This window comes from Misgurnus anguillicaudatus, chromosome 15, assembly GCF_027580225.2.
Source record: "Misgurnus anguillicaudatus chromosome 15, ASM2758022v2, whole genome shotgun sequence".
In the NCBI taxonomy this organism is placed as follows: domain Eukaryota; kingdom Metazoa; phylum Chordata; class Actinopteri; order Cypriniformes; family Cobitidae; genus Misgurnus; species Misgurnus anguillicaudatus.
The window spans coordinates 19,382,043-19,392,712 of record NC_073351.2 but is presented as its reverse complement, the minus strand read 5'-3'; the positions used below and the strand labels follow the sequence as shown (position 1 = coordinate 19,392,712).

The window sequence follows — 10,670 nt, the reverse complement described above, 5'->3', positions numbered from 1 at the left end:
TTCTTTCGGTTTGAAACTACAATCGTTTCCAACCGGAAGTAGCGTACCGGAAGTCTTGCCGCGTGTATGCAAACCGGTAGTGGTGGCAGAACTTTGCAATAAAATCACGATTTTTGCAATGTTGTGATAAGCTGTTGTTGTGAATAATTTACTGTAGGTTCAAGATGTTATCATTAGATTTCCTCGACGATGTTCGGCGAATGAATAAGCGCCAGGTATGTATTTATTTAACTAGATGCTTCATTTGCGTTGCTTTCTGATACTACACGTCAGCTTGAATGGTTGTAAGATGGTTGATGTTTTTACCCATTTATTACTATTATTTAAAAAATATAATGCTTTTTGAATTGCTGTAAGTACAGTGCCTTAACTGAACCCGTTACATCAATCATTGTTTTTATTAGCATTATTATATACATTTCGTGAAAGCATAATAGAAAACATTAAACATGGGGCAGACATTAAACAAAAGCTTGTTGAAATTGAGCAAGATTCTCGTGTTTTTCAGCTTTACTATCAAGTGCTGAATTTTGGGATGATTGTATCTTCAGCCTTGATGATCTGGAAAGGTTTAATGGTTGGAACTGGAAGTGAGAGCCCAATTGTGGTTGTTCTCAGGTAAGGCAACCTGTAACAGAGTCTGTTCATCACTTTCAGATTTGAGACTTTGCACATATTTTTTGCATTGATTCCCCATCATGCACAATTGAAAGTGTTAACCAAAAATCTTTTCATGTCAATATCTTTTTTAGTGGAAGTATGGAACCTGCATTTTACAGAGGCGATCTCCTCTTCCTCACAAATCGCGTTGAAGATCCGATCAGAGTGGGTGAAATTGTTGTGTTCAGGATTGAAGGAAGAGAAATTCCCATCGTACACAGAGTCCTAAAAATTCATGAGAAGTAAGAACACTTATAAGATTGAAGGCTTTTATTGTCATATTATGCACAATTTTCTGCACAATGAAATTCTTACTTTGCTGGCCTTTAAAAACAAGATTAAAAGTATAAGATCACAGGTTCGGTGTTGGTGAGACATGTTTTTCAAATATTTTTATCAAGGCAAAATCTCATGTACCTAAAAAAGATTCAAAAATATACTGCATTAGGAATTTAAATTATTGGGACAGGAGCAGCATGTACTAAGCTTTATTGCTAAATTCAGGTTGTACTCTTTTATGTCTATGTTCATTCTAATAACCTAGACCCTGTTGTTTCTTATAGAGAAAATGGGGACATCAAGTTCTTGACAAAAGGTGACAATAATCAAGTGGATGACAGAGGCCTTTACAAGCAGGGGCAGCACTGGCTGGAAAAGAAAGATGTGGTGGGCAGAACAAGAGGGTAAGAAAATGCATCACATGATCAGTTAATCAGTAAAACAGTTAAGTGAACAGATATGGAGAACTTCATGTCATTTGTGGGATTTCTCATATCGCTTTTCCTCTATTCCAGGTTTGTGCCTTACATTGGAATTGTCACGATTTTGATGAATGACTACCCCCAATTAATGGTTTGCAATGTACTGAAATCAGTGTTGGTACTTATTTTTACTTTATATAAGTTTTAAAACAAAATGTATTTTTTTTCTTTTTCCCTGACAGTATGCTGTACTGTGTATGCTTGGGCTGTTTGTTTTGGTACATAGAGAATGAAGAAGACGCTCAACAACAATTGTGTCAGTCAAACCATGGATGCATTTATCTAGTTTTTACATTGTTTGTTTATGTGTATGGGAGTGTTAAGAGCACTTGCTCTTAAAAGAAGGTCAAAAGATAATTGTCTCTGATAACAGTGTAAACTTGAAAGTACACACAACTTTTTATATTTGTTAATTTTCCATGTTTACAAAATGCAGGTTTTGCTTGATGTGACTTTACAGACAGATGTTCTCTTTCTTAAACGTCAAAATTTTGTATGAAATAAAATGTTGTGTCAAATTTTAAATTGTATTATTTTGGGTAAGTTATGGAGCATAATTAAGGCTATAGTTCTTTTGCTTTCATTTGTTTTATTTACACCTTACATAGAGGTATATATTTACACAATCATTTAATTAAGCAGCTCGTTTGTTTAATTTATATGAAAATTAAATAATATATTATTAAATAAGTTAATTAAAAATATATATTAACACAACTAAGTAGACACATTTATTTAATTCACAAAGTGTTTACACTTGTATTTATATAAAACTGCATTCGACCACAGCTAACGTAAACAAAAAGTGGACATATGTCCAAAACATTTTTTATTAGTTTATGAGATTCAAACATTTTCTTAAAATTAACAACGAAATTATTTGAAACTACAGTTTTCATGTCGCGTTTCACTACTGCTTCTTTCAACCGGAAGTGACATAACCGGAAAAAAATTGCCGCGTATCCGCTAACCAGCAGAAGTGGTTGCGGAGCGTCACAAAAAATACATTTTTTGAAATTCTTATATATATAACTTGCTGTTGTTGCACAATATGTTATCATTAGATTTCCTCGATGATGTTCGACGAATGAATAAGCGTCAGGTATGTATTTATTCAGCTAGCTTGATGCTTCCTTCTTTGCCATTGCTTTCTGTTACTACACGTCAGCCTGAATGACTGACAGCTGGTTTAACGTTCTTACATATTTATTACTGCTCTGTACTAATGGTTTTACATGCATAATGTTGTTTAAGTTGCTTATCATAAGGTGCCGTTATATATTTTGTAGTTGAAGATGCAACCCGAAAATAGGCTTTTCAAGTCAGCCGCTATTTTCATACAGTTCAATTTAGAAAGCAGCTTTACCGTTAAATTTAATATTAAATTTTTTTTTTTTTTTTTTGATGATTCAATACAGCATTGCAGATCTTAAATCTGCATCGGTCATTTATTTAATAAGCAGTCTATATTTTCATGAGTGAGATTAAGAGAAATATTGCAAACTAAAGCTTGTTGACCTTATCCAATATTTTTCTGTTTTTCAGCTTTACTATCAAGTGCTGAATTTTGGGATGATTGTATCTTCAGCCTTGATGATCTGGAAAGGCTTGATGGTTGTAACTGGAAGTGAGAGCCCAATTGTTGTTGTTCTCAGGTAAGGTCTGCTTATCACTTTCAGATCCAAGACTTGGTATGGATTTTTCTTGCATGCATTGTTTTGGATTGTTGTAGAGCCATCGCCTGTTTTAATTAGAAACCATTAATATTTTTAAATGTCATTCATTTATTTCTTTAGTGGAAGTATGGAACCTGCATTTTACAGAGGTGATCTCCTCTTCCTCACAAATCGTGTTGAAGATCCGATCAGAGTGGGAGAAATTGTTGTGTTTAGAATTGAAGGAAGAGAAATTCCCATCGTACACAGAGTCCTAAAAATTCATGAGAAGTAAGTAAGACTACTTGAGAGACATGCTTTTGAAATATTTTCATCAAGAAGGATTTTCGAGAAGGATTCAGATGAATAGACGAATAGTAATATAAGGGTATTAAGTTTTTGGTTAAAAAAATCTATTGTACTTTGTTCTGTAAAAACATAATGATTCCAGTCTAATTCCCGGCATTAAGAATTTTAAATTTGTCAGGAGCCAGGGCAGGAGCAGCATGTACTAAGCTATATTAGTAAGTTAAGTAGTACTTTCTTATGATTGTCTAGTCATACTGATGCCTTTGTTCATTCTCAATATCTTTAATGCATGCTGATTTCAGAGAAAATGGCGACATCAAGTTTTTGACAAAAGGTGACAATAATGCTGTGGATGATAGAGGGCTTTACAAACAAGGGCAGCACTGGCTGGAGAAGAAAGATGTAGTGGGTAGAGCAAGAGGGTAAGTAATAAAATAGCTGTTAACCAAATTAGTAAATAAGTTAAACTGTGTGAAAATATGCATGTCTTTCTGATCACTCTTTCTCTGTGGCAGGTTCGTGCCTTACATCGGAATAGTCACAATTTTAATGAATGACTACCCCAAATTTAAGGTATGCAATGTACTGATGTCAAGATGAATTCATGTTTAACTGATAAAAGTTGTATGTTACTTTAATGTGTTTTTATTCTTCCCTGACAGTATGCTGTACTGTGTTTGCTTGGGCTGTTTGTTTTGGTACATCGAGAATGAAGATGCTCAAGAGCAATGGTGTCAGTCAAATCATGCAACAGCATCTATATCATTCTCTAATGACCAGTTTTTATGATGTTATTTGTTTGTGTAAAAATCATGCACTTGCTCTAAGTCAAAGTAATTATTTTCTCTGCTTGATAAAACACGCAAACATGAGGTACATAAAACTACTGAAAGCATTTATATTTGCTAATTTTCCATGTCTTACAAAATTCAGTTTTAATTTGATCTGGCTTTACCCACAGATGTATTTGCATTGTATGATAAATACTTTCTTAAACCTCAATATTTTGTATGAAATAAAAATGCTGAGCCAAATATCAAATCACATTATTTGGGGTGTATAAGATATGAAGCCTTAAGTCTTGTTGTTTTGCTTTCCATGTGTTTTATCCACATTACATAGAGAATTTGTAAGTGGTTTGTACATTCACAAAGCGACTACACTTGCATTGCATTTCCATTTTATTTATTTTATCGACATGCATTTAACCACAGCAAACACATTAGTGTTTTTCATAATAAGTGAGCCTATTTTCCCCCGGGTTAAAAGCAATGCAAATGTGGAAATAAACCAAATGGTGCAGTGTGAACCTTTAATTTGAGGTTATGTCAGTGTGTATTAAACTGTCTCGTTTAAAGATCAAGACTACCCATTTACTGTCCTTGCGTGCTTTTAATGACAACATCTATGAGCTCAGAGCTGCGTGCCACCCCAGCCCCCTTGGCTCGTATAAAACCAGACCGCAAAGATACAGTGAAAGAAAGCTGGCACGAGCTGAATCTGAACTGAGGAGAATATGGCTTTAAAAAGCGAAAATGGACAGTGCAAATATAGTTTATTATTTGTCTTCATAATGCTCTTCAACATATCCATAAGTACATCAGTTAGTCTCGATTTAACCGAGTTGCGAAATAAAGTTTCCAAAATTAAAGTCCATCCACGAGGGAATCTCTGGGCTACAGGTATGTGCTTTATATTTGATTGTATATTATTATAGTAAATAAACTACTTGCACGTATCCTTCAAATAACAATTAATTTGTGTTTTCGGCCGACATACAAAAATGTGTAGTAGTAAATTGTAGCATTCCTAGTTGTTTTTGCTATCATAAATATTAAAGTTTACTACAGTAGCCTATTTATACAGTTTATTAATTTAACATTACACAATAGTAGAGTAGAGTAAACTATGATATACGACAGTGTACTACTGTTTACTACAGTATTTTTTCATTAAAAAAAAAAACTTTCTTTGAAACTTAACAAATTATTTTATGTTTTAGGTCATTTCATGGGCAAGAAGAGCATTTCAAACAGCCAGTTACTAGACAACTTAGGATCTAAGAGGTTTAATGTTGAGCAGGCAGTAAGTTCAGAAACGGAAGATTTGAGGGAACTGATCAGTCAGGAGGTGCTGAAAGTCGCTCTTCAGGCTGAACTTCAGGATCCAAAAGGGACACAAGGTCTTCATAGCCAGGTGATTCAAACTATGCACAGAATCTGTAAACAAAATGTACATATCTAAGAAAGAGATTTAAATATATCTTAATTTACTCTTACATGTTTATCTTTTATTTCAGGACACAGACTTCTTGATGAAGCTTTTCAAAAACTACACTAAAGAAAGAAATGTTGGCTAGCCTACATAAAATATGAATGTGACAATTGTTTACAAAATCTGTATACACAAGTCTTATTTAAGGCAATTGTTTGTGTTTCTTATTTATGCCCGATAAGTATATAAATATGTATGTATTTTGTAAAAGTGAAAACTAAATTAATAAACAGCTGTGACTACTGCATATTAACTGAATGGATGGATGGATGAAGACTATTAAAAATGTATTTTAAGAAAATAAATTTGAAACAGCAAAAAAAGTCTTATTATTATTTCTTGTATTGATGTCAAAAGATGCAAAGTTATCTAACTAAAATAGCTTAACCTAGCTCCCTACATGAAATATACTGTAGTAAAAGTATTTACTATAATAAATGCTAGTAAAATTACTAGGTACTATTGTGTTTTTTAATTTTATCATAGTAAAAATTAAAGTATGGGCATAATGTACTTATTACAGTTGATCAATTCACTATTGTTAATAATACAAAGTATGCATTAATACAGTGTAGGCTAGTTACAATAATATAGGCTACTACACTACAGTAAATACTTAAGTTTACTACAGTATTTTTATGTGTCGTATGAACACTGAGATAAGAAAAATGCTTGCATTGGTAAATATTCAAATTTCCATAATATATCAAATTCAAAAAGTACATGTTTAAGTGCAAAAGGTTAAAAACACCAGGCTTTTAAACAAACTTGCTTTAATATAAATACACATTTGGCTTTGGCGGGATTGGTAACAAATAATTACCAAATTGCGTAATTGCGGTGTTTTAGAGACCCGAGGTTAATATTTGACAGAGTGATGAGTAAGATGCTAAACACACAAGCTTCTGTGTTAAGCAACATTAGACGGTAATGAGTTTATTTCGTTATTAAACTGAACTAAATTAATTTATTACATATGACCAGTAGGTATACTGTATGCAGCTGTGTGGTGTTTTATCACAGACATGTAGAGGGCAGCAATGCACTACAGGCCTGAAAACAACATCCACACGAAGAAGAAAAAACATGGATAAGTTTAGAAAAACATGAGTCTCTTCAAATTATCAAAAAGTTTGCTTTAAAATGCCTTTAGTTGTGTTTTGTGGTTATCCGTGCAGTGGTAAAACCCGACGAGCACATGAACTGAAAGATTACTTTACGCAAAACACAGGGAGAAAGGTTCATATTGTCGGAGATGAAGCTCAAGGAATTGATAAGAACTCTGTATATGCAGGTAAAATGACATACGATTATATATATTTAATATAGTAAATTGTAGTGTACTGTATTATGTAATAGTAATTGCTACACTTTGGTAATACTATAGTATTCTCTACAGCAGTGATTATGATAAACTGAATATGTTTTATATTATGATAAATCTTTATATTTACTTACTAAGGTTAAAAAAACAATAAAGTAACTGGGAATTTGACTGTAGTTTACTAATTGATAAACGAATACTATAGTATACTTTACATTTAATATGCTAATGTACAAATACGCTATAGTTAGTATCTATGCATTTTACTACAGCTAAATAATAAATTAATAAACTGTAGCAATACAGTTTACTAAAATAAATTCATAAACTAGTTAATACTGCTGTATACTTAATATTTAATATGCTAAGGTACAAAAACACTATAGTATCCAGGCAATATAACTACAGTTTGCTATAATGAATATTCTGAAATATAGTACAGTATTTTTAATATGGGAGTTCATGTTAAAAGTAATGCTCACCATTTGCTACCATATGTGTAGATGTTAGGGACGTTAATTATTTTGTGTCCATATGGTTCAATTAAATTTCTAAATAAATTTGCAGATTACTTGCATACATTTTCTTTTTTGAGGACCAACTCTAACATTTCTGATTTTATATCATTTTGACAGAATATTTGAGGGATAATTGCAAAAATGTCAATGTGGTGAAAATGTCATTGTGTCAATTGGTGTAACTAGTATTTTTTAAATGAGAATATAAATAGAGTCATTAAAAATGTAGAATAAATTATAATCATCTAGTTTAGTGTAATATGATTTTTTTCTACATGCATTTGTACATCATTTGTCAAAGATTATTTAGAAAACAGAGCTGTTTTCAGCATATGTCAGGACAAATATTACAAAAACGCATAAAAATGTACATTTAGAATTAACTAATAAAATGATATTTAATTTTTTTATGATTATGATTACATGCCACCAAAGTGGATTAAATATTTAATATTTCTCATTCTTTGACGCAATTGGTGGTTACACCATTTGAAATTTTCATGTCCATTCAGTCTTAACTTTCACAAAAATTGTGCAAATGTATTTTTTATTGCATAAAATCAACATAAATACAAATAAACCTGATGCATGCTTTTAAAACAAGTTTTTTCAAATGATTTTTGAATTTCTCATCTTGCCAAAGTTTTTGTCACTGACCCAGGGCCATCTAATAAACACTGTCAAAGTTTGAAACAATATGGCACACATGCTCTATCAAAAGCTATACTAAAAAAGAACCAAATATAAATAGCTATGTAATATTATCCCTATGCGTAAAATAGTCTAACAGAACTCTGTCTTGTGTGATATTGTTGAATCACATTTACTGTTTAACTGCAGACTCACAGAAAGAGAAGAATTTGAGAGGAGAACTGCGAGCTGAAGTTGAGAGGTGAGATGTTATTTATCTCTTAAATAGACATACTTATACATTCTCTGTGTGGACTTATGCCAGAAAGATGTTACCTAAAATTACATTTGAATCCAAAATCTGCTTTGAGCAGATGTAAATCATTTCCTTATGCACTTTTGTTTTTGAATACAGGAAAGTCAGTAAAGATGACATTGTGATTCTTGACTCCTTGAATTACATTAAAGGTAAATTGAAATGATGAATGCGGTGTTAGAATAAACATGTATAGGACTTTGTTTTTAAATGCATTTTTAAAAAATTATTAAATTTTTTTTATTTTGATCCTATGAAACAATGCATTGAACTGAAGAGTTAAACCCATTACTGTGTTATATGGACTGGCATGCAGATTGCAGCTTTGCTGGCACTGATGAAGACAAGTAAAATAGTAGATCTTGGTCTGAACAGCTGGTGTTACATAAGGCACTTTAACATTTAAGTCTCGCATAACATTAAGGAATAATTGCCTTTCATTTCTAGGTTACAGATATGAGCTCTTTTGTCTAATCAAACATACACAGACACCTTATTGCTTGGTATGTAAACTTTTAAAACTCCTCTTGTACACCTTTAAAACTTCTGCCCATTGTTTAATAAAACAGTACTCATAGTTAATTCTTCAATTTTCAACAGGTTTACTGTTTAACATCAGCTGAAATGAGCTCAGAATGGAATAAAGAGAGAGATGCTGATGCTCAGTACAGTCAGGAACTGTACGTATGATTATTTAATTTATTTATTAATATTAATAGCATTTTTCAAGCTTTTATTATTGCTTAATTTACTATCAATAATTATAATTTCTGTTTTTTTAAATAATAGTCTTGACGCACTTATACTGAGATTTGAAGCCCCTGATTCAAGGAACAGATGGGATAGTCCACTCTTTACTATTCAGAAAGAGGACACACTTCCATTTGAAACCATCTGTGATGCGCTTTTCAGAAAAAAAGCACCACCGCCTAATCAGTCGACACAGAGTGTAAGAACACTACTTGCATACTTGCGTAATGCATTAGTTTTGATCATTCTAGCAAAACCTTGATTTTCTGTTGTTATGTGATACAGCAACCACTCTCATCCACCAATTTTCTGTATGAGCTGGACAAAGTTACACAAGACGTCTTAATGGTACAATTTTTATGTGAAAATCTCCATATGAAATTTGAATGTATGCAGATGTATTTATACTTATAAGCTTTATTTTACAACATGTTATTGTAATATTTGTAAATATGAATTGTATATAAGGGCTATTTTATTTTGTAGGCTGTTCTTGACTCACAAAAGACCAGCGTGCCTGGGGATCTTATATCTATTCCTGGAGCTACAGAAAAGATATCCTTTACTCAACAAATTTAGTTTGTGCACTGAACTTTTGTTTGTTTAGTATTTCTTAGCTTTGGTCCTGGGGTGAAAAAGTATTCATGTCTTGCTTTCAGCCACCAACCATCAGAGCACTTTGATATTCTCATATATTTCCTAATCGTTCCTCTGTATAGCAGATCTTTAAAAAAAGATTGCTAGATCAAGTCTTGAATTTTAATAACCTCTGATGAAATGTAAGTTGAGAAAAAGTGAATCTGTTTAATGCTAATTGAAGACTGATTGAACCTATGTGCATGCAATGAATACACAGACATCAAAGAATGCTATTTCGTTTTAATGCATTTGCAATTTGTTGACAGTAAAGGTAACCAGGGGCCAGTACAGATGGCCTTTTGAAATAATATAGCATTCAAAGGGAAGATTCTTAGAATTAATTTAAACTGCAGTATTAGAAATGTGCTCCTGCTGATCATTTGAAAACTGGTTTATTGGATGTGGTAATACAATTCACAATATGCAACCGCTTAATTTCCTTAACCTTTTTAATACATCGAACTCACGAGAAGTCTTAACATGGTGGAGCTAAGGAAACTCAGACGTCAGTTCATCAGTTACACCAAGATGCATCCAACGGAGAACATTGGACAGATTGCCAATATGTTTGTGCAATATCTCAATAAGAGTATGCACTAAATGTACTTTTTAATTGTAGTTAATGACATATTTATTGTTTTCAAGTTGCTTTTTAACAATGTTTATGTTTTAAGTGCAATAAAATGTGAAATCTTTCAATGCATGTGAGTTCATAATTGTGCTGTAGTATGAATTTTATATCCAAGGATTATCCAAAATACACGAAATACAATTCAGTATAGCCCATGCAGTTGAAGAGACATGATGTCCAGAATTGACTTGAAGTCAGAATTG

General features: G+C 32.3%; 4 protein-coding genes across 6 annotated transcripts; all 4 read left to right on the top strand.

Annotated features, from left to right (window-relative positions):
- The first annotated feature begins 31 nt into the window (after positions 1-31).
- LOC129419603 (signal peptidase complex catalytic subunit SEC11A) lies at positions 32-1,940 on the top strand. The gene is made up of 6 exons (XM_055174764.2): positions 32-215; positions 509-618; positions 753-902; positions 1,224-1,343; positions 1,455-1,512; positions 1,604-1,940. The coding sequence occupies exons 1-6, from the start codon at positions 165-167 to the stop codon at positions 1,652-1,654; spliced, it is 540 nt and encodes a 179-aa protein (XP_055030739.2). The 5' UTR covers positions 32-164; the 3' UTR covers positions 1,655-1,940.
- A 406-nt stretch (positions 1,941-2,346) lies between these two features.
- On the top strand, positions 2,347-4,452 carry sec11a (SEC11 homolog A, signal peptidase complex subunit). 2 transcript variants are annotated; one of them, XR_012357703.1, is made up of 7 exons: positions 2,347-2,523; positions 2,967-3,076; positions 3,218-3,367; positions 3,688-3,807; positions 3,901-3,958; positions 4,048-4,152; positions 4,187-4,452. XR_012357703.1 is itself a non-coding variant. In XM_055174765.2 (6 exons), exons 1-6 carry the CDS (start codon positions 2,473-2,475, stop codon positions 4,096-4,098), a joined length of 540 nt encoding a protein of 179 aa, XP_055030740.1. In that variant the 5' UTR covers positions 2,348-2,472; the 3' UTR covers positions 4,099-4,452. The 2 variants fall into 2 exon arrangements, 1 of the variants encoding a protein (XP_055030740.1); XM_055174765.2 differs by having other exon boundaries at positions 2,348-2,523; positions 4,048-4,452.
- A 296-nt stretch (positions 4,453-4,748) lies between these two features.
- nmba (neuromedin Ba) lies at positions 4,749-5,958 on the top strand. 2 transcript variants are annotated; one of them, XM_055174767.2, is made up of 3 exons: positions 4,749-5,067; positions 5,388-5,567; positions 5,685-5,958. In XM_055174767.2, exons 1-3 carry the CDS (start codon positions 4,902-4,904, stop codon positions 5,723-5,725), a joined length of 387 nt encoding a protein of 128 aa, XP_055030742.2. In that variant the 5' UTR covers positions 4,749-4,901; the 3' UTR covers positions 5,726-5,958. The 2 variants fall into 2 exon arrangements, with proteins under 2 accessions (XP_055030742.2, XP_055030741.2); XM_055174766.2 differs by having other exon boundaries at positions 5,388-5,581; positions 5,685-5,956.
- A 718-nt stretch (positions 5,959-6,676) lies between these two features.
- kti12 (KTI12 chromatin associated homolog) lies at positions 6,677-10,539 on the top strand. The gene is made up of 9 exons (XM_055174768.2): positions 6,677-6,953; positions 8,342-8,393; positions 8,547-8,599; positions 8,895-8,950; positions 9,048-9,127; positions 9,237-9,396; positions 9,483-9,545; positions 9,684-9,752; positions 10,293-10,539. The coding sequence occupies exons 1-9, from the start codon at positions 6,803-6,805 to the stop codon at positions 10,434-10,436; spliced, it is 828 nt and encodes a 275-aa protein (XP_055030743.1). The 5' UTR covers positions 6,677-6,802; the 3' UTR covers positions 10,437-10,539.
- The last annotated feature ends 131 nt before the right edge of the window (positions 10,540-10,670 follow it).

Coding starts and splice junctions, on each gene's coding strand:
- nmba (XM_055174766.2), top strand. CDS start 4,902: ATGGCTTTAAAAAGCGAAAATGGACAGTGCAAATATAGTTTATTATTT. Junction 5,068..5,387: donor AGGGAATCTCTGGGCTACAG/GTATGTGCTTTA, acceptor TTTATGTTTTAG/GTCATTTCATGGGCAAGAAG. Junction 5,582..5,684: donor CACAAGGTCTTCATAGCCAG/GTGATTCAAACT, acceptor CTTTTATTTCAG/GACACAGACTTCTTGATGAA.
- sec11a (XM_055174765.2), top strand. CDS start 2,473: ATGTTATCATTAGATTTCCTCGATGATGTTCGACGAATGAATAAGCGT. Junction 3,368..3,687: donor GTCCTAAAAATTCATGAGAA/GTAAGTAAGACT, acceptor TGCTGATTTCAG/AGAAAATGGCGACATCAAGT. Junction 3,959..4,047: donor ATGACTACCCCAAATTTAAG/GTATGCAATGTA, acceptor CTTCCCTGACAG/TATGCTGTACTGTGTTTGCT.
- LOC129419603 (XM_055174764.2), top strand. CDS start 165: ATGTTATCATTAGATTTCCTCGACGATGTTCGGCGAATGAATAAGCGC. Junction 216..508: donor GGCGAATGAATAAGCGCCAG/GTATGTATTTAT, acceptor CGTGTTTTTCAG/CTTTACTATCAAGTGCTGAA. Junction 619..752: donor CCAATTGTGGTTGTTCTCAG/GTAAGGCAACCT, acceptor TATCTTTTTTAG/TGGAAGTATGGAACCTGCAT.
- kti12 (XM_055174768.2), top strand. CDS start 6,803: ATGCCTTTAGTTGTGTTTTGTGGTTATCCGTGCAGTGGTAAAACCCGA. Junction 8,951..9,047: donor CACAGACACCTTATTGCTTG/GTATGTAAACTT, acceptor AATTTTCAACAG/GTTTACTGTTTAACATCAGC. Junction 9,546..9,683: donor TTACACAAGACGTCTTAATG/GTACAATTTTTA, acceptor TTTATTTTGTAG/GCTGTTCTTGACTCACAAAA.